General features: G+C 52.9%; 1 protein-coding gene across 2 annotated transcripts; it reads left to right on the top strand.

Moving 5' to 3' along the window:
• Nucleotides 1–350: 350 nt before the first annotated feature.
• Nucleotides 351–20,009, top strand: FAM43B (family with sequence similarity 43 member B). 2 transcript variants are annotated; one of them, XM_044996609.1, is made up of 3 exons: nt 351–470; nt 16,627–16,711; nt 17,593–20,009. In XM_044996609.1, the coding sequence occupies exon 3, from the start codon at nt 17,600–17,602 to the stop codon at nt 18,566–18,568; it is 969 nt and encodes a 322-aa protein (XP_044852544.1). In that variant the 5' UTR covers nt 351–470; nt 16,627–16,711; nt 17,593–17,599; the 3' UTR covers nt 18,569–20,009. The 2 variants fall into 2 exon arrangements, with proteins under 2 accessions (XP_044852544.1, XP_044852542.1); XM_044996607.1 differs by lacking the exon at nt 351–470 and having other exon boundaries at nt 16,437–16,711.
• The last annotated feature ends 2,250 nt before the right edge of the window (nt 20,010–22,259 follow it).

Here is a 22,259-nt window from a genome sequence, read left to right on the forward strand (position 1 = left end):
TCTGTTCCACATTGCCTGAGCTGTGTTCTCAGGCGGGGTAACATATGCCTGAAAAACATATGGAGATAGTCAAACTAATGAGGCATCTGGTGCGAATCTGCAGATCCCCCATCCACCAACCCTGCTGCTCTCGCCTCCTTCAGATCCAGGTGTTCTGAAAAGGAGCAGGCTATCCTGGGGCGTAATCTCAGAGGTCCTTAACCCTACGGCTCCTTCTAGCAGGATCCTGTAGATTTCTAGAGGTAGCTCATTATTGGATGCATTTTCCATAACAAAGGCCCCTCCCCCTGGAAGTGGATTGCAGCTTGAGAAATTGCCACTGACGTTGTATTTCACTTGATGCTTCACTGCCCAGGGTCTGGTTCTGTTACATGGGCATATTTGATATTGCTGGAGTTGGAAGGAGGAAGGCCTTATTGCTGAAGATGATCTCTGAGTGTGGAACCCCTTAATCCAGCTGCAGAACACAGGTGAGTCAGCAATTTTATCTCCGATGTGTGCTGATGCAGCACAAATCTGGGATTTTGAGTCCCTAAAACACAGAGGATGCTTCTTGGGATGCAGGGGGAGGAGGGGTTGCAAGCTGCCCTCTCTTCAGTCTCCAGAGCAGTCCTGAACACACGCAGAACATCAGTAAACCAAGATAAACACAATGGGATTGTACGCGGAGATGCAGAGTCAATGTTATGAATATGCTGAAGTGTCAGCTAGATTTGACAGCTGAAATCTACCAAACTAGGCGTGCCAGTTCGAAGTTATTGCCAACATTTGAATGGAATTAATTACGATAACCCCTTCTGTTGAGATGGGGGAACGCTAGCTCAGGCTATGTCTACACAAGAGACCTGACAGTGGCAAAAGCATATGGGAGAGAGTTTTCCCATTGACATAATAAACCACCCCCACTGAGTGGCGGTAGCTATGTATATGCCGTTGTAATGCTTTAATGAAGACATTCTAAGACCCATGGGTGACACCTCTCCCTTCGGCTAGTTAATCCACCTTCCCAAGAGGCAGTACGGATGTTGACAGGAGAAGCTGTTCCATCGACATAGCTCTGTCTACGTCAGGGGTGAGGTCAGTATAACTACATCGCTCTGGGGCGTGGATTTTAGCTGAAGTCACCGTCACTTAGGTCGAGTGTGTCTTTACCAGGCCCACTAAATCAACACCGCTGCAACGATCGCAGCAGTGCCGATTTAGCCGGTAGTGTAGACGTGACTTAAGTAATCCTCCGAGGAGTGAGGCTGCACCTTGTTTCGAAGCACTTTTCGGATTGCAGCCCTTGCTATTCTTAGTGTTTGGTTTGAAAATCATTAGTTTGAAACATCCAAGCAATTGCTGACTGTTATTCTTTGAGGATCTCAAAGGCCAATTTACCTGGTCTGGCAAAGGAGAAACACTCATTTAGGATTACTGGGTAAAACTCCAAAATATGGTTCCTTGGGGTCTCACTCGAAAGAGCGCAGATTCAACCGGGGAACTTTTAGCTACTTCTATTAAAGAACACAAAGAGAAACACAATCCCAAATAGGAAACCTCAACAGGGCAGCTCTCCTGGAGTCTCCAGCATCTCATATGATGATCTCAGTTTTATGACCTGTTTTCAGGGATGGTTAGAGAGGGAAACTCTCTAATTTCCTATTGGACACTTGGCAATTAGCTCTTGGATTTCAGCTCTTGCAGTTTCTTGCCTGCTTCTGTCAATATCTACTAACTAGATGGTGTGGGTGGGTCATAAAAGGATCAAAGGTATTTTTTATCTGAGGCTTTTTACGTTTTATTCATTTCAAGGATGGTATTGCTCTATTATCCAGACTAGTAATTGCAACTCCCTGCCTTTTAAAGGGATCTCTTGTCATATTTCAGTGTTAGGTGTTTATATCTTTCAATATTCCTTGTCCTGCTGGTGCAATACAATTCACATCACTTCTAGAGTGCAACAATCATTTGTTGAGAAAAGAAAATCCCTTATAATTCCTCTAATGTCGTGGACATGGTCCATACACTCTTTGATTATATCCAGTACCTTTCATTTCACATTGTTCAGCACTTACTCTATGCCCCAGAGACACCATCCACACATATAGAGAGACAGCATGTTTGATTCATAAGGCAGACAAATGTACCATTTCTAATTTGGGGTGAAAACACGTGAATTGGACTTGAATCAGGAAACTTAACCCAACTAACACAGCAAGCTATTTCTAAGTGGGCTAAGCTTCCCTACCCACCTCTGGAACTTGATTCACTCTCAGGATTAAATGGGTCACTCTGCATAGGAAAGCAGGGTGTTCCTCGGTCAACCATGTGGGGGTTCTCACTGCCCATGCAGAGACACAGACATTTGAGCCGTCTGTAGATTGTGAGATCCTTGTCTAAATGACTAACAATCCTTTTATTTAGACATCTCCATTTGTGTTCCTGGAGGAAGAGAAACTTCAAGTTTAGCTTATCTGGGATTCCTTAGACAAAGTGTCGCACACGGCGTGAAGCTCTGTTTTGCTCAGTTTCTAGGTGGAGTTTAGAACGAGGCAGGCCCTGTTTGGGGAGAAACAGAGGTGGGCAACTACAATCTAGCTTGTCATTGTGATAAATCAGCGTTTCAGATTCGAGAAGCAGAAGGAACTGGAGTTATGGACAATAATCAAGGCGTGTTTGACAGCTATACATCTCACAGGTGACAGCAGGGTCTGGTGGATGGGGGACTGGCTGTGGACCAAGAGGACAAGGGTACTAATCCTGGTTCTCCAACATGCTGGGTTGACTTTGGGCATGTCATGCCCCACCTCTGTTCCCCTCCCATCCTTTGTCTGTTTACATTCTCCTAAGCTCCCCCAGGGCAGGGACTGTCTCTCAGTGGATGCTTGTGCAGTGCCCAGCACAATGGGGCCTTGGTTTTGACAGGCGCATCTGGGAGCTCTCCCTATTAATTATGTGTATTATGGTAAATGCTTTGGAAAGGTCTTATAGTTAATTGACATGACATTTCGGACTGGGGGGTTTGCTACCATCCCAGGATGTGCCAACAGAACAAGTCACCTCTTTACTATCTTCACCGCACAAGTATCCAAGAAGCTCTACCCTCCTCCTGATTCTTTTCAGCATTGCTTGGTAGGTAGATGTTAGCGCTACTGCTCAGGAGAATTGCATGCGGCACAGAGCCCTGCTTAGAACTATGGAAGCTACAGGTGGACTGGGAAGCCCCACAGGTCCTTCCGTCACCTCCCAGAGACCAAAGCTGGATTGCTCCCTACCACCTGTTTTGCTAGAGCTTTGTCCCATCTGCTTTTAAACTGGTCAGGCCATGGGACTGTCACCACGCCCCTGGGGACACTATTCCCAATCTAAGGTCCCTAACAGATGGACAGACCCCTGCAGTGCATGCAGCGGACACCACTGAAGCTGGGCTACACACCTTCAGATCTCACTGTCACGAGGCCTCTCTTGATAACTAGCCTAAGGACTTCTCTTCTGAATTTCATCCCATTGCTGTTAGCTCGATACCTTGTGCCACCCTCAATAATTAGCCACCCTCCATGCATTGGCACACTTCAGTTATCACAGAATCATAGAACTGGAAGGGACCTCGAGAGATCATCTAGTCCAGTCCCCTACACTCATGGCAGGACTAAGTATTATCTAGATCATCCCTGACAGGTTTTTGTCTGACCTGCTCTTAAAAATCTCCAATGATGGAGATTCCACAACCCCCCTGGGCAATTTATTCCAGGGCTTTACCACTCTGAGAGTTAGGAAGTTTTTCCTAATGTCCAGCCTAAACCTCCCTTGCTGCAATTTAAGCCCATTGCTTCTTGTCCTAGCCTCAGAAGTTAAGAAAAACAATTTTTCTTCCTCCTCCTTGTAACAACCTTTTACATACTTGAAAACTGTTATGTCCCCTCTCAGTCTTCTCTTTTCCAGACCAAACAAACCCATTTTTTTTCAAACTTCCATCATAAGTCGTGTTTTCTAGACCTTTAATCGTTTTTGTTGCTCTTCTCTGGACTCTCTCCAATTTGTCCACATCCTTCTTGAAATGTGGTGCCCAGAACTGGACACAATACTCCAGCTGAGGCCTAATCAGCGAGAAGTAGAGCAGAAGAATGACTTCTCGTGCCTTGCTTACAACACTCCTGCTAATACGTCCCAGAATGATGTTGGCTTTTTTTGAAACAGCGTTACACTGTTGACTCATATTTAGCTTGTGGTCCACTATGACCCCCAGATCCCTTTCTGCAGTGCTCCTTCCTAGGCACTCATTGCCCATTTTGTATGTGCGCAACTGATTGTTCCTTCCTAAGTGCAGCACTTTGCATTTGTCCTTATTGAATTTCATCCTATTTACTCCAGACCATTTCTCCAGTTTGTCCAGATCAATTTGAATTTTAATCCTATCCTCCAAAGGACTTGCAACCCCTCCCAGCTTGGTATCATCTGCAAACTTTATAAGTGGACTCTCTATGCCATTCTCTAAACCACTGACAAAGATATTGAACAGAACCAGACCCAGAACTGATCCCTGCGGTAGCAGTCGGGGTCTAGTCACCCACTGCTTGCTGTTCAGGCAATCTCTGCGTACCTAGCTCTTTTAGCCTTTCCTCCAGGGATCCACTGCCATTGATCGTTGATGCTGCTCTGCTATGAATTCATTCCAGATTTGCCCCCTCCTCCCTTCCACTGCACCGTGCACTGATATCCAGCCTCCATTGCAGCTCTTCCGATGCATTTCAGCCATTAACTTTCCGCCCCCCTGCTGCTCCAACATGACACCCCCTCCTCTCACATAACACTGACTCTGCCGCTCTATTGTGTATTTTTAAGGCGCTATCCTTGTGGTAGTGAATCACCTTCGCCTGCCTGTTCCCATGCCGGCCTCATCTTTGAATTCTGGCAATCTATGACAAGTGGCAGTTTGGGCAAACATGCAGTGTCCTCCTGACAGAGACTGCCAAACTCATGTTACTTGTGACCGAAGTCACATTTGTCTTTCATTCACCAGCGATGACAGGATAGGGACCTGCCCGACTCACAGACCCAAACAATGGGAAACTGTGGTACAGAATCCTAGACTATTAACGTTGGAAGAGACCTCAGGAGGTCATCTAGTCCAACCCGCTGCTCAAAGCTGGACGAACACCAACTAAATCACCACTGGGTGCCAAACCTACTTCTGATTGCCCCCTTCACCCTAAGCTCGCTCTATTTTTGACTGAGAGGAAGGTCCGTGTCAGCCCAACCCTGCTGCAGGATGGAGAGAACTAAAGGTACGTCCACACGGCAATTAACATCCCTCAGCTGGCATGACTTGGGCTCACATGGCTCAGGCTAAGGGGCTGTTTAAGGGTAGTGTAGATGTTCAGGCTCGGGCTGGAGCCCTGCCTCTGAGACCCTGCGAGGTGGGAGGGATCCAGAGCTCAGGCTGCAGCACCAGCCTAGACATCTAAACAGCAATTAAAACAGCCCTTTAGCCCAAGCCCGAGTTGGCTGGCACGGGCCAGCCACGGGTGTTTAATTGCAGTGTAGACAGAGTTAGGCTCCCTGTTCCTTATGCCTGCCGCAGAACTGGCCAAGGCTCCTGCTGAAGTTTGTCACCTGGGGCTCCAGCATCCCCTATCCACACATAGCAGTGCAGACTGCTCCCTGGAGATAACAATGGGGAAAATCCCCCGAGAACTTGCCAGCCAACATCCTTAAAGAAGGTGACTGTCCTGCAGCCCTCAGGGGAAGTACAAATTAATGCCGCAACCATGAGAGGTGCATATCCTTTCCCTGCAATGGTCTGTAATAAGGGCTGCACGCTTCAGAGCTTAGGCAGGCTGAGATCAGGGGCTCCTGGCCTCCTGCCATTCCCCCAGCAAGCTCGCTGTGTGGCCCCCTCCGATCCTCCTTCATTTCAGTGCAACTTCCCCAACATCCACCCTGCCAGCAGCTCTCTGTGTCAACCCCCATTCCTGTTCCCCCATGGCAAGGGCTCTATGTTCCCCTGCATTCCCACCTCTCTTCCATACCCGGATCTCCCAATCTCCCCCACACCAGGATTTCTGTGTGCCCCCTCCCTTGCTCCTCCTCCATATCATTCTTCTCCCCCATGCCGGGGGCTGTGGGAATGCCCTTCTTGCCCCTTATTGCCCTCCCTTAATTTCTCCCCCCACCATTTTTATTGATCTGAGAGGAAGGATAATACATTCAGGATGTCAAAATATTAAACTCTATTGGGAGGATGGGCTGAGATGAGACTGGTGTCTCGTTGTGCTGGAGGGTGTTAAGGAGAGCCACCAACCAGTTCTTTGATCCATAGATAACTGCAAAGGAGCTTGAAGCTGTGGCTGTACTAAACAGATGGCAGGGGCTTGCCGTCTCCCCAGTTTCTCCCCAGATCAATAGGATTCTGGCCTAGAATGTTCCCTGAAATCCTGGAATTCATCGGCTGTGGCATTAAAAAGCTATCACGTTACAGACAGACAAACTGCAGAAATGCCCTCAAGCTTACTAGCTCGGACAGCCAGCCTGGATTTGACTGACACACTCAGAGTGATTGATTGGCAGTCCATATTGAGCCATGATCAAGTTAAACAGCAAAATGTCAAGGATAAAAAAAAATGTATTCCCATGCAGCTTGTGGGAGGGAACTCAAAAGCAGCAAACAGGAGGCAGAAAAGTAGAAACCAGAGAGGAAAAAAAACCCCCACGCTTCCTAAATAATATAGGATCTATAAATAAACCAGCTAACAAACACCAGCCTTGGGGGAGATTTTAAATCTGCCAAAAGAGACCCTGTCACTATAAAAGTCAAGCAATTAAATAAAGATTCCTTATCTCTGGCACCAATAATATCACAGAGAATGAAAATGTTAAGTTTTGGGTTCAGATATGTAGTGAGGCCAAGTGGCCTCCCTCCCAGCGGGACAGCGAAGGACCATTACACGCCCCTTGGAGGGCGGAGCCTAGATCACCCCGCCCCCCTCGCCAGAAGTACCGGAAGTAGAAAAGGCAGCCCTGCAGAACAGCTGCAGAAGAAGGATGCTCTGCCTGTTCTCCCGCGTCCCCGAGAGGAACCTACACCTGGCTATTCCCGATGCCCAGACGCTGATGAGGACTGGCCCGGAGTACCAGCTGCCGTGTACCCTGTGGAACCAGAAGAGGCCTGGAGACCATAGGTACCGAACCCCAGGGAGGCAGTAAGTAGCCCAGGGGCAGCCACGGAGCAGCTGGCTGCCAAGCCCAGCGTGGCTCAGTCGGCGTGTTGCGGCTGGATCCCTACTGACACTGGGGCAGCCACTCCAGGGCTCTGGACTGGAACGTGGTAGAGTAGGGTGGGCCCGCGTCCCCCTGCCATCCCACCCTAGGGTGCCTGACCCCCTACACTGTGCAAGGAGGCTCCAGCTCAGGAGAGGAGCTTCCCTTACCACTCACCTGTAGACTGTTTGTTTGCTGGCTGCCTGCGCTACGCCAAAGCCAGCCCTTAGAGACTGTGTTGGTTGTTAGCTGTTGGAGCTCCGCCCAAGCCACGGCCAGTCCTGATAGACTGTGTTCAAGGGCTGACTACATGAACTATCCAAGCCCAGGCTAAAGCCGGATAGTGACCATTAATCACCCAGCCCTATTGCGGGCGCTCGGCTGTCTCGACAGGACCAGCCTGAGTGGCCTCCCTCCAAGCGGAAGAGAGGGGAACCATTACAAGATACCACGAAGATAACTGTATTATCTATAATTGATAGAATCGCTACAATCTTTGGTAATGTATTTTTCACCATTTCTGATGTTTGTTTAATTCTTGAATTTTGCTCAGTTCTGACCTTCCAACTAGCCTGGTTAGTTTCACAGTGGTATGTAGTCAGTTTCACTTTCCAGCTCTCAGGCACTACCTAGCACAAGGCTGCTGTGGGTAGATTCATTCATGACCTTTAAGAAGGATGAACTCTCCCTTTCAACCCCTTTCAACCCTCAAGACATTTTCATGAGGTTTAATAACACCACCCCACTCCAAATGCAAACACACAAACAAAACCCCACTACGTTCTGGGCCTTACATTGCGGATAGGATAAAGCACATTGGAAAGTTCTTCTCTTTTAATGTGAGGGATCTGGTTTGGAAACAAGCCATTTTATATTATTATTTTGGTTGCTTATCTTTTATCCTAGTATTCTAGAGCCGCACGGCGTTCTTGCTGGTGTCATAGCATAAGCTGTTGGAAGTGAAAGCAGGGGACTGTGCTTGCCTGGGTGTTATCTGTAGTGTGGGTGGGAACGGGAAGAGTGACAACAGTGTGTTTGCATGAATAGGGTGTGTGTGTATGCAAATGTGCCATGTATGAATGTGGCGTATTTGCATGCAAATGGAGTGCTTGTGTGTATAAACATGGTGTGTATGTATATGGACGGATGCCTGTGTTGGAAGGGGAAAGGGAGAACAGGCTGCATGCTGGTATTTGACTTATATTGCAATAGTCCTATGCAAATTTCCTGGATTTTGTAGCCCCAGCAAATTGGATTTCAACTGGGGAAGAATGCTTTGAAGGACTTTCATCTGGAAATATGCAGTACTACGAGTTCCTCAGCCTGCGTGTGGATACGCCAGGCTCCTCTGGCTTATGCAGGAATGGAAACACAGGAACAAAGGCCTTATCCTTTACAGGTTTTGGAGTTCAGGGTGCCCATCCAGTGTCCAACCTACTGGTTTTAATGGCAATTATTTACACTTTGCTAAAATGGGGTCTCTCCTCCCCCCCCCAACCATCTGAGAAGAGCTCTGGGGGAATGTGCTCTCTGCTCAGCAATATTAACATGAAAAGGAATTAGAAACCATCGAAGGCATTCCAGAGACTTACCAACTAGAACTGTTGGAGAAGCAGTGCCTGGCTGTAAAACAGCTTTCTTAAGCCTGCAGCTGGTTGGCTCTGCTGCATTTAAAGGAGCAGTCCCTAGAAAAGCATGCTGGGAAACCAGTGCTTACAAGAGGGCAGGCAAGCTGGGCTCAGAAAGACACCAAAGGGATCAGGAAGTTGCTGTGAAAAGCGCTCTTGAATGGAACATTTCCCTGCTATACCAAGAGCCCCTTATATGGCGACGCTTCCATCCTCGCTGGGCCCTTCTGTTGGTCAGTTTCTCAGTCCCCACGGCACTTGGTCTCAGAGATGACAAAGATCTGACGGCAGCACCAGCCATCACCAAATCCAGGATGAATGGCTTCTGCCTGTCTTCATGCAGTTCCCGCGGTTGTACCTAGACCACTTTGCACAGGGGTTTTCTATCCAGAGGTAGTGTTGTCTAGTGGGCCGAGCTCAGGGTTGGCCCATCTAAGTGGTGATGAACACAGTATAAGTGCCTGCATCCTGGGTAACCAGGATCTCCTGAGTTTGAATTCCAACCCTGCCAAGGATTCACTCCATGGTCTTTTGCAAGTCCCTGAGCATTTCTGTTTCCCCAAGTGTAAAATGGGATGATAATAGTTACCTGCCAGGCTGGGAAGTTTCATTCATTCATAACTGTATAATGCTTTGAAAGCCTTGGATAGGAGACACTATGAAAAAGGCAAAGTATCATGGGGGGGGGGGGAAATCTATGCCATTCAGGATACTGAGATTGTCTTTGTGCTGCAAAATGAGATGGTCCAGAACTTTATGGTGACAATTTGGCTAGCAACTCAGATGCCTCTGCTTCTGGAGAATCTCCGCTACCTGCCAGTAGTACAGGGGACTGACACACAGATGAGCAGTGCTGAGTCGATCCAGAAGAGGGCCACGGCACACATGCAGCCCAGCAGATTCATTTCGGTTGGTAGCATTAGTTACAGTGTTGTTATTTATTCCTCTCCTTTGGTTATTCATTCCTATGCACTATCCACTCCTGCTTCTGTGCTGTGGAGACAGTCAGCACAAACCCTGGACACCACTCACGTGGGACTTACGTTGTGGTAGCCCTGTGCGCACGGCTGAGCTTTTTCATGCTTCCTGTATGACTTCCTATGAAGAAAGGATGTGGGGCACAATAGCCCCACCACTGAGGGGGCAGGGAGGTGGAATGTAGGAAGGAAAATCCACACCAGAGGCTGTCAGAGGGCTCTCCCGCCAGCCCCACTGATGAGTCAAATTCATCATCCCTCTTGGAAAGGCCTCCATCCTCCCCATGAAGGAACCGGAACGGAGCCAAGCTGCGTGGAGCGGGAGTAATTAACGTTGTCATGACCCAGGGCTCATCATGCTGCCATGAGTGTCGGGGAGGGATCGAGGCAGGCAGAGAGACGGGAAGGAAATGAGAGATGTCACTGAATAATGCTCTTAATCCAGGGCTCCTCCGGAGCAGCAGTGCCAGTCACAAGCTCTGCTGGCTTGGTGTGAGACACGTCAGAGTCACTACTCATTGCTCATTAGGGGGCTGCATCTCACCACCTCCTTCGCCTCCCCTTGATCTGATCTGAAGGGACAGCCACAGGCCCTGGCTGGCTGCGCTACCCATCCCGTGGACGGAGCACATGCTCCCCTGTGCCTGTCAGTGTTGTCCAGCCCAGATCTCTCATTGGTAATCGCCCCATGGCTGAGAAGGGCTGCTGGGAAATGTCGCTTAATGAAGAAGCAGCGAGATGTGTGCCTTTTCTGTGCCACCAGGAGGACAGCAAGTGTTTGCAGATTAGCAGCTCTGCCTTGACCGTCCGGCTCTCCCAACCCACAGTCCTTGGGAGCAGGGTGAGGAATGCTTGATGCCCACTGAGGTGCTTAGTGAGGACTCAGGAGTCCCTTTTCCCCAGGCTTTGGTCCTGGTCAAATGCTGCTGTTCCTGGTGCGATGTTTCAAAGGGGTTGTTAGGAGGATTATGTCTCAGGCTCGAACCCCAGAGTGAGGCGATGCATTTGCCCTGTCATCAGGACGATGGAACGAAAGAGCTGAAACCTGATTAGCATAAAGGATCCTGCCAAACTCATCCTGAAGCTCAGACACTTATTTCATTATCTGATAGTCCCTCTTTTGCGATCTTCTCCTTTCCGTGAGACGGCTCTGGGGCTGAAATAAACAGTCTGGTAGCCGGCCTGGTTGTGTTACCCATCCTAGCACAGGGTGTGTCATGCTCCCCCGGCTAGGGGCTAGGTCATTAGAGGATAACAGCCTAGTCCTGCTACCAGCTAATGAAGCTACTCCTTTGAGTCAAGTGCTAAAGGTCTGTGTTGTGGTGCTGAAAATCCAACCTCGTCTGATGATTCACATAGGTTGTCACATTTGCACTGTGTTCATGTTAACAGTGAGCTCCCAATTTCCTAGATTCATTCATAGATTCCAGAGCCAGAAGGGACCATTGTGACTGTCTAGTCTGAACACAGGCCAGAGAGCTTCAAAATAAATCTCTGGGCCCAGAAGCAGAGGAAGTGCTTTCAACTCTACATTCCTTTCCAGCAAATCCAATCCATCTTCCCATCCCCATCTGGGTCCTTAATGGCCCAGGATAACATCACAGAGGTACCTTATAGGGCAAGCTGCCCCCCAGGCCCAGGCCCAGGCCATATTCTGGCATCAAGTGAATGCACCAGCCACCTTAGCTGTATGGAGATGCAGAGTTCCTAGCTCCTTTCATAGAATATCAGGGTTGGAAAGGACCTCAGAAAGTCATCTAGTCCAACCCCCTGCTTAAAGCAGGGCCAGTCCCCAGATAGATTTTTGCCCCAAATGGGCCCCCTCAAGGATTGAATTTACAACCCTTGGTTTAGCTGGCCACTGCTCAAACCACTGAGCTATCCCTCCCCCCGTCCCCTGAACCCTGGGCTGGCAGCAGCTGAGCGGGGCCAGCGGCTGGGACCCCGCCTGGCAGGGGATGGCAGCCAGAACCCCAGACTGGCAGCGGGCTGAGCGGCTCAGCCCACTGCCGGTCGGGGGTTCCGTCTGCCGCCCCCACTGCCGGTCTGGGGTTCCGGCCACCGGCCCCGCTCAGCCCACTGCCGGTCGGGGGTTCCGTCTGTCACCCCCACTGCTGGCTGGGGTTCTGGCCACTGGCCCCGCTCAGCCCACTGCCGGACGGGGGTTCCGTCTGCCACTCCCACTGCCGGTCCGGGGTTCCAGCCGCCGGCCCCGCTCAGCCTGCTGCCAGTCTGGGGTTCTGTCTGCCGCCCCCACTGCTAGTCTGGGGTTCTGTCTGCCACCCTCAACTGCCGGTCTGGGGTTCCAGCCACCTGCCCCTGCCGGTCTGGGGTTCCGGCCACCAGCCCCGCTCAGCCCGCTGCCGGTCTGGGGTTCTGTCTGCCACCCCCAATTGCCGGTCTGGGGTTCCATCTGCCACCCCCCACTGCCGGTCGGGGGTTCCATCTGCCGCCCCCCACTGCCGGTCTGGGGTTCCAGCCACCTACCCCTGCCAGTCTGGGGTTCCGGCTGCCAGTCCCGCTCAGCCCGCTGCTGGTCTGGGGTTCTGTCTGCCACCCCCCACTGCCGGTCTGGGGTTCAGTCTGCCAGCCCCTGTAAATGTAAAATGTATGACTGGCACTCGGAACCTTAAATTACAGTAAATAAATGAAGACTTGGCACACCACTTCTCAAAGGTTGCTGACCTCTGGATTAAAGGCTGGTCTGTGCTCCAGGGCTTACATTGGCATAGCGATGGGGCTGCAAGGGTAACCCCGTGGTGTAAACTCTACGGGGAAGTTGCTCCAACGGAAGCACCCCTTTGGTGGCTGTACTAACTCTGTCTCCCCCGGAGACGGTAGGTAGGCTGGAGGAGGAATGCATCCGCCTGCCTAGCTGTGTCTACACTGGGGATTTTGGTCAGTGTCGCTGTGGTGCTTAGCAGGTGGATTTTCACCACCGCCCTCCCCGAATGCCATAGCTATGTCAACCTAAGTTTTAAGTGTAAATCAGGCCTCAGCATCTAAGGGGGGGCTGACATATGTCTAAGGCTACGTGTACACAATGGGCTAGAGGTGTGATTCCCAGTTCATGTACATGTACTCATGCCAGCTTGTTGGGAGCTAGAACCAGTATAAATAGCCAAGTAGCCATGGTAGCCCAGGCAGCAGCTGCGGTGGCGTGGCTGAAACACAGACCCACAGGGGCAGGCGGGTTTCACTTGGCACAGCTAAGCTGTGCTGCCACTGCCTGTGCTGCTGTAACCCACACACCGTCTGGGTGTGGTGTTCGGTCCCAGCTAGTGGCACTGAGACCACTTAGAGAAAGCACCATTAATGAGTCTGTTCTACAGCCTTAGCTAACAGCCAGGTGGCTTTTGGCTCATGCACTAAGCTCCAGAGATCCGCGGTTCGATCCTGCCCGCCGGCGACCAGGCTCTGTCCCGTTACACTACCACAGCTACTATTTATACTCGCACTAGCGCTCCTCAAGCTAGCATGAGCATGTGTACGCATGCCGGGAATCACACCCAAATGTTGTCAGGCAGTAGCTCTCTAGGTGGTTGCAAGGGGTCTTAAGGCTCAAATCCAGGAGCTGAACCCATCCTTGCTCTCATCCAGGACCACAGAGAGCTACCAAGCTTAATCAGCAGCTCTGGCTTCTAGCAGGCAATTGTGTGTCAGATTCCAGACTCCCCCACTCACCGTCACGCACCCGGAGCATGACAGCATTGCTATCGCAACCACACATGTCACAGTTCTCAGGAACACTGAGGGCCTGATGCTCATTTACACTAAGGTCCCTTTCAGTGTAAAAAGGCCTTAATGTAAATGAGAATTCAGCCTCACCTATTCTCCTGGCAAGTTCTGATAAAACCTGAATTATTTCTGGAGTGAACAAGGTCTGTAATATTTACAAGATGTGCTGGTGTCAGACAATATATTGTGAGTACATACAGCCTCCAGCACGTACAGACACGATTCACATTGGCTCTTTTGTGTACACTTGACACATACACACTTAGCCATACAGGCACATACACACCTTCTGCATGGAATCTAGGCTTGCCAACTTTCTAATTGCAGAAAACCGAACACTCTTGCCCCGCCCCTTGCCCCACCCCCTTCCCTGAGAACCCACCCCTTCTGAGGCCCCACCCCCACTTACCCCATCCTCCCTCCCTCCATCGCTCACTCTCCCCCACCCTTGCTCACTCACTCATTTTCAGTGGGCAGGGGGTTGGGGTGTGGGAGGGGTGAGGGCTCCGGCTGGGGGTGTGGGCTCTGTGGTGGGGCCGGGGATGAGGGGTTTGGGGTGCAGGAGGGGGCTCAGAGCTAGGGATGAGGGTTGGGATGCGGGAGGGGGTGCGGGCTTTGGGAGGCCATACAACAGCCCCATTCCCAGAGCCCCTTGCAGCACTAGGAGACAGAGATATCTCAAACGTCTGGTGCTGGCACTGGGGTGACAGAGCACGGGGTAGCCGCTGGGGCACACAATGCAGCCACAGGAGTGCGAGGAGAAGGGGCAGCAGCAGGAGAGTCGCACGCCACAACCCCTCAACAGCCATCTCCAGCTGGAGCGCTCGCGAGTCACGCTATGTAACCCTGCCCTGACCCGGCCAATGGGAGCTGCGCCTGTGGGCGGGGGCAGCACGCGGAGCCCCCTGGCCACTCCTCCACCTAGGAGCCAGACATGCCAGCCGCTTCCCAGGAGCTGGGCGGAGCTGGGCAGGGAGCCTGCCAGCCCCACTGTACCACTAATCAGACTTTTAAATGGCCTGGTCCGCAAAGTGACTGGAGCCGCCAGGGTCCCTTTTTGACTGGGTGTGCTGGTCAAAAACTGGACACCTGGCAACCCTAACTCCATACTCACCAGCAGCCATAAATATTTCATTCAAACAATGTTCAGAGGCTATTAGAAACTCATAAAAAGAAAATTACAATTGAGCTGGGATTTATGGCATTACGCGAGCTGGGCTAAGAGAGGCCTGGTCTAGGGATCTGAGCAAAGATGGGGGTTAGGAACCCGTGAGTTAATCTCTGACCCTTCTGAGACCTTGGGCGAGTCATTTCCACCCGCTCTGCCTTAGTTTCTCCATCTGTAAAACAGGAGCCTGATGTTTACCTCCCCTGTTGGTTTGTTGCAATGATAAATGTTCGCCAAGTGCTTTGAAGATGAAGAGTGCAGCATAAGTGATGACAATGGCCTTTGTGCTTTGGAGTCATGCCAAAAAATAATGAACTTTCCAAACGTGGATGCCTAGATGCACATTTAGGCCTGGAATAAGACACCTGATTTTGCAGGTGCTCAGCACCTCTGGAAATGGGGCCACTTATTTACCTGCCTAAATATTGATGCAATTGCCTTCTTTAAGCACCCAGGAAATGTTTGCCTCCAGCATCTTTGAAACCAGCACTAGGAAGCTGGTATGAGAATCCCACAGCACTGACCCCGAGTGTAGTTGGCAGGGTAAATATTTGTTTCCCCACCGTGGGCTAATTCTAGGTTCTTTTGCAGTGAGTGGACCACAGCACTGGTTTCTCTCCCCTGACAGAGGAACTGTGGGCTTTCTAGTACTTGGACACCACAGGCCTGAGCTAAGGTTGCTATGGCAAACATCCTTGGCATCTCTCTGCTTTTGTGAGTGCTCGGAATTGTGAGTGCAGGGAACATACCTCACCCCATCACATCACCATGGCCAAAGCAATGTGTAGCCAAGAGCCAGGCAGGTGTCTGCTTGCGAGGCAGCACGGTGGGTTATGGGCATTGCAGAATGGTCCAGGTGAGGCTGTGAGAAAAGTGGGGTCTCCCTGTGGGTGAGCTCTGAGCTGTGTGTGTGTGTGTGTGTGTGTAAGAGAGAGCGAGCTCTGGGCTGATCTCTGTGTGTGTATGTGTATGTGTGAGTGAGCTCTGAGCCACTCTGTGTGTGTGTGTGTGTGTGTGTGTGTGTGTGTGTAAGAAAGAGTGAGCTCTGGGCTGATCTCTGTGTGTGTATGTGTATGTGTGAGTGAGCTCTGAGCCACTGTGTGTGTGTGTGTGTGTGTGTGTGTGTGAGAGAGAGAGAGAGAGAGAGAGCTCTGAGCCATTTTGTGTGTGTGTGTGTGTGTGTGTGTGTGTATGTGAGGGGGGCTCTGGACTGATGTGTGTTTCTGTGTGTGTATGTGTTTGAGAGCTCTGAGCCGCTCTGTGTGTGTATGTATGTGTGTGTGTGTGTGCACGCGTGTGAGCTCTGGGCTGCTGTGTGCGTGTGTGAGACAGAGAACGCTCTGGGCTGGTGTGTGCATATGTGAGACAGAGCGCTCTAGTCTGGGCTGATGTGTGTGTGTGTGTGAATGAGCTCTGAGCCACTGTGTGTGTGTGTGTGAGCTCTGGACTGATCTCTCTGTGTGTATGTATATATGTGTGCGTGAGTGAGCTCTGAGCTGCTCTGTGTGTGTGTGTGAGCTCTGGGCTGGCATGTGCGTGTGTGTGTGTGTGACAGAGAGCGCTCTGGGCTGGTGTGTGTGTTTGTCTGTGTGAGATCTCTGGGCTGGTGTGTGTGTGTGTGTGTGACAGAGAGCGCTCTGGGCTGGTGTGTGTGTTTGTCTGTGTGAGAGCTTTGGGCTGGTGTGTGTGTGTGTGTGTGTGTGTGTGTGTGTGAGTGAGTGACAGAGAGCGCTCTGGGCTGGTGTGTGTGTTTGTCTATGTGAGAGCTCTGGGCTGCTGTGTGCGTGTGTGGCTGCATGATGGAGCAGGCCGGGAGGGGGAGCAGCACACGCAGTTAGGGATGAATCCCCGCATCCTCTCCTCATTGCTGTCACAGCAGGAGAAGCCGCGGGACCGGGAGCCAGAGCCCGCTGCGGGGCAGTGCGATCGGGATCGGCGCATCTTCCTCCAGCTGCAGTGAGGTAGGGACACCGGGCCGGGGCACCCGCCAGCTGCAGCAGAGCGGGTGGCGGGGGCTGAGAGAGGGGCAGCTCCATCCATTTGCAGTGGGGCAGGCCAGAGGGAGGGGCACCCCCAGCAATCTGCAGTGGGGTAGGGACCGGGACATCTCCCGGCGGGGCAGTGGGGTAGGGACCGGGACATCTCCCGGCGGGGCAGTGGGGTAGGGACCGGGGCATCTCCCGGCGGGGCAGTGGGGCAGGGACCGGGGCATCTCCCGGCGGGGCAGTGGGGCAGGGACCGGGGCATCTCCCGGCGGGGCAGTGGGGCAGGGACCGGGGCATCTCCCGGCGGGGCAGTGGGGGAGGGAGCGGGGCATCTCCCGGCGGGTCAGTGGGGCAGGGACCGGGGCCATTCCCGGCGGAGCGGTGGGGCAGGGACCAGGACATCTCCAGGCGGAGCGGTGGGGTAGGGACCGGGGCATCTCCCGGCGGGGCAGTGGGGCAGGGACCGGGGCATCTCCCGGCGGGGCAGTGGGGTAGGGACCGGGGCAATTCCAGGCGGAGCGGTGGGGTAGGGACCGGGGCATCTCCCGGCGGGGCAGTGGGGCAGGGACCGGGGCATCTCCCGGCGGGGCAGTGGGGCAGGGACCGGGGCATCTCCCGGCGGGGCAGTGGGGTAGGGACCGGGGCATCTCCCGGCGGGGCAGTGGGGCAGGGACCGGGGCCATTCCCGGCGGGGGTGGGCGGCACAGTGGCTCAGGCAGGAGCAGCGGGGTCGGGGCGCCTCCCGGTGCGCTTGGGGGAAAGCCCCTTCCCCGAGCCGGGGGCAGGCAGCGATTCCCGCACAGGCACCGGATCCCGCTGCCTCCCCAGCCTCTTACCCCCCGCTCCCCCCCTTGCAGAGCCGCGATGCTGCCCTGGCGCCGGAACAAGTTCGTGCTGGTGGAAGAGGAGCGACAGGGCAAAGCCAAGAGCCTGGGCCCGGGGCTCAGCTACGCCTCGCTGCTCTCCAGCTTCGTGCGCTCCTGCCCGGACCTGCTGCCCGAGTGCCCGCTGGAGCGGCTGGGCAGCGTCTTCCGCAGCCGGCGGCACACGGTGGAGCTGAACCCGGAGGACCCCACCTACACGGCCTGGTACCTGGGCAACGCGGTCACGCTGCAGGCCAAGGGCGAGGGCTGCACGGACGAGGCGGTGGGCAAGATCTGGGCCAAGAGCGGCGGCGGGGCCGGCGGCACCAAGGTGCAGCTGACGCTGGGGGCGCACGGCCTCCGCATGGCCCCCTGCGAGAAGCGGGGCGGCGGCGGCGGCGGGCGGCGGCCGGCCCACGCCTACCTGCTGCGCCGCGTCACCTACTGCGCGGCCGACGCCCGGCACCCCAAGCTCTTCGCCTGGGTCTACCGGCACCAGGTGAAGCACAAGGCCGTGGTGCTGCGCTGCCACGCCGCGCTGCTCCCCAAGGCGGCCGCGGCGCGGGCCCTGGCGCGCCTGCTGCTCCAGGCGGCCGGCGCCGCCTTCCGCGACTTCCAGCGCCTGCAGCGGCAGAAGGACGCCCGCCGCCTCCGGCGCCAGCGCCTGGGCGACTCCATCGTCCCGCTGGTGCCGCTCCGCAAGCTGCTCAACGGGCAGGGCCCCTACCGGCCCCCCGCCGCCCGCCGGCTCAGCTCCATCCTGGAGGAGGAGGAGGAGGAGAACCTGGGCGCCCCCCGCCGCAACGCGCCCCCCGCCGGCCTCAGCCCGGCCCCCGGCGGCGCCCCGCCCGCTGCCGCCCCCCAGCGCCGGGAGCGGGCCGAGGTGCTGACTTTAGCCCGGGAGCTGAGGGGCTGGAGCCTCCAGAGCCCGCCGCCCTGGCAGCCCGCCCGGGAGAGGCCCTGCTGCTGAAGCCAGGCGGCTAGAGACCGCCCAGCTGCCTTCTCGGAAGGGCCCGCCTGCCCGGGGTGAGGAGGGGCAGGAGGAGTCTGCCAAGGCCGCCTGCTGTTTGCCCCCTGCCCACGTCTCCCTGGCTGCTGCCTTTGCAGCCTGAGGAGAGGCAGACAACAGCCATCAGGCCCTGCTGGCTGCCAGGGCTCACACACAGATAGACTGAGCTACCCAGCCTGCAGATAACACTCCTCCACTGCCATCCGAGCACAGGCACCAGCTGTGAGGTGGCCCTGGCACCTGTTCTTCTGCTGAGCGGACACTGAAATGATCCAGAGGGGTTGGTGCACATCTCCATCTCCTCCACACACCTCCCCACCCCTACACACACACAGACACTTGCTAACCGCTCAGAGAAAGACTGACTGGCATTAGAGCAAGGGACGGGCTCTTGCTAAACTGAGACATACCCGCAAGTTCTGGAAGGGCGAAGGTTCCCTGAATGGGCAGCTGCCGCAGATTGGGCAGGGAGCAACTCTTTTGTGTATTTTGTACTTCCAGTGGTTTCAAGGAAAGAGAGAGACACACACACAAACTGGGGGTGGGGGATGATATTTCCATTTCATCAGAGTCTAGCTGAAGTGACTTTTACTACTTGATCTAAACTAACATTTATATATTTAAAAAAAAAGCCATCTATGTACAGAGAGATGCCCTTAGATTTCACTTCTATTACAATGTGCAATTTTTCTGTACAGTTTTGTACATGTCACATAGGACAGGCGCCTGTATGTGTCTGACACTGGGGAGGGGATGTGGCCGGGGATGGGATGTACAGCACGATGGGGCTGATTTTCAAAAGTGCTGGGCTCCCATCACTCTCCAGAAGGGGTTGTGTGGGTGCTCCAGAGCTCTGCAAATCAGGCCACAGTTACATGGCTAAATGTAAGTGTCTATATTCATATTTAGGTACCTAAATAAGCATCCTTATTTCCAGAGGTGCTGAGCACCTGTTGTCTTTGGTGAGATTTGCAGAAGTTCAGTGCCTCTGAAAATCAGCCCTCTTTGAGTTAGGTAGCTAAAGGTGGGGTTAGCTGTCTACAATTTGGCACCCAAGTTTGGAAAATTTGGCCCTGGGGGTGCCTAGCTGTGTCTTCAAGAAATGAGCTCTAGAACACCCGGGAGTCAAATTCTTCATCATGCTTTGGTTTCAGTGAGGTTACATCACGGACAGATCTGGCCCACATGTGTCTGACTCTGGGGATGAGATGCAGAGCATCACACAGAGAGAGAGAGAGAAGCTTTGTTCTGACACAAAATGTGGGGTGTTTTAACCCCAGGAGAAGATGGTCAGCTGCACGTCTCCTTTGTATGTTCACAATGCAAAGCCCAACGGCATGTGTGTGCGTGCATGCGTACACACACACATGCACGCATATAATGTGGTAATTGTAATAAAGATTCTCTGCGTTTTCTGCGATATGATTGCTGTGCTTTATCTTCTGTAAACATTGCGCTGCCATTGTATCTCAAGAGCTGTAATAGCCGGAACCTAAACTAGCTCAGTGTTGGGTGAGGGATCGGGCTTCTATCTATTGATCTAGCTCAGAGTTTTATATTGCTGCCCTTCATAGGAGTATCTGAGCACCTTCCTGTAAAATTAATAGCGGTATCAACGTTCCTAGTGGTCTTCATGGAGATGCTGGCACCTCTCCCTTTATGGGGTCCAGTCTAGGTTCTGGACCAGGAAGGCCATTTGGCTAGATTGTATACCAAGCCCTGATTATAAATGAGGGATTTTACTGCTCTGTTGTGATGGTGATGATGGTGGTGATGATGTTTGTGTGGGTGTGTATGTGGATGAAGATTTGTTTGCTAAAAGGGGTTTGTGTTTGATTATTTGTGTGCACACGCATATGAATCTGTGATTGTGTTGCTCAGTGTGTGGCTATGCATGTATCTTTTCCAAATGTGGACTCGCACTTTGCGTGTGTGTGCATTTCATGTGTCTGCCGTGGGTAGATGTAGGAATATAGATATATGTTTGGCTTCAAACTGGGGAGCTGTACCAGGATGCCCAAAGCCCACATGCAGACGTTCAAATTAGCATGTACCACCAGTAAGTTACCTGCAAGTGCACAAATACCCTCTCTAAGTGCCCATTTCAGTGACCAAATGTGAGATGTGGATGTCCCATTCAGGCACTTGTTTGACAACAGAGCCCTATATTTCTCTGTGTGCTGTATGCTGGGTAAGTTGTAGACATGAAAGCATCTCACCCTTTTTGTGTGGTGCTCTCTGGAGATCAGTCCCTAGCAACCAATTATTAGAAAAGAGAGAAACTCTGGAATGATTCTGTGCTCTAACATAAAGGAATATCCCAGAGTGTATTGCAGGAGGAGGAGAAAGGGGGCTGGGTTAAGTAGTTTTGCGAGGAGACAGCTGCATTATTCCCTTTCATCTTCCCCAGGGCCGCCACCCCCACACTCCCGCAGCATTTATCTCGGCCCTTGGGAGGAACAAACAGCTCCTGAAAAAACAAAACCAAAGAAAAGTCGCGACATGCTTTTAAAAATCCACACTCCCTCCCGATGGCATCGGAAGTTCTAGAAATGATGTCAAATAAACAGCCGCTTCCAGTGACCATGGCAACCAGCATTTTTAAAATCATGAGGCAAAATGCCTCCATGGCATAACTCCACCCCCTGCGAGGAGCTTCCACCAGGGAGGGACTGGTCCCATTTAAGCTAAGAAGATTGTTTTTCTCTTTCCCTTTATTCTTCTGCCTTTGAGGCATGTGGGTTTTATTAAAAGCTTATTTGCTTTGTGCTGAGTGACGGGGCTGAGAATCAGATGTTAGATTCAGGCGCACGTCCCCAAAGCAGGGGCGAGGACTGGGGGACATTATTATTCCTCTAGTGCTGATGACTGGCCCTCCGCTGTTGTTGAATACACAGAAAAAGACCCACTGCTGCCCCAAAGAGCTTACAAGGTGGATGTGTGGCCAAAGTCCAGCCCAAGGTGTATTGGCATCCTAAGAACTTGGAGAGAGAGGCTAACCCACCAGTTAACAAAGCATCCCCTCGTCCCATTTTTATCCCGGCCCCTTGGTATTGGGAACTGGTTTATTGGCCAGCTGGTCTCTCCACCTGACCTAAACATACTGGGATGGTCAGGGCTGTATTCTTGGGGAGTTGGATGCAGGGGGCCTGTCTTTTGCTGCCAGACAGGGCCAGACAGATGTTGCAAAATCCCCAGCTCTGTGTGGCTGGTACCTTGAACCTGGAACTCAGTATGAAAGTAGCATAGTTCCCACCCCCACCCAACTGAACACTTACAGACCCTGCTGTTGCAGTCGTGGGTGGGTCCCAGGATATTAGAGAGACAAGGTGGGGGAGGTCGTATCTTTTATTGGACTAACTTCTGTTGGTGTCAGAGATGCGCTTTCGACCTACCCAGAGCTCTTCTTGAGGTCTGGGAAAGGTGCTCTGAGCATCCCTTAGAATATATGCTAACTCCTTAGGCTGAACAATCTATTCCACCTTGCTGAGCTGTGACACTCGGTGTACGTCCCCAGCAGGGCCGGCTCCAGACCCCAGCGCGGCAAGCACGCGCGTGGGGCGGCCCTTTCCCGGGGTGGCGGCAGGCTGGGCTGGCGGACCTGCTGCAGGCATGACTGCGGAGGGGGCGCTCGTCCCGCGGCTCCAGTGGA

Source organism: Mauremys mutica, chromosome 21 (assembly GCF_020497125.1).
Source record: "Mauremys mutica isolate MM-2020 ecotype Southern chromosome 21, ASM2049712v1, whole genome shotgun sequence".
In the NCBI taxonomy this organism is placed as follows: domain Eukaryota; kingdom Metazoa; phylum Chordata; order Testudines; family Geoemydidae; genus Mauremys; species Mauremys mutica.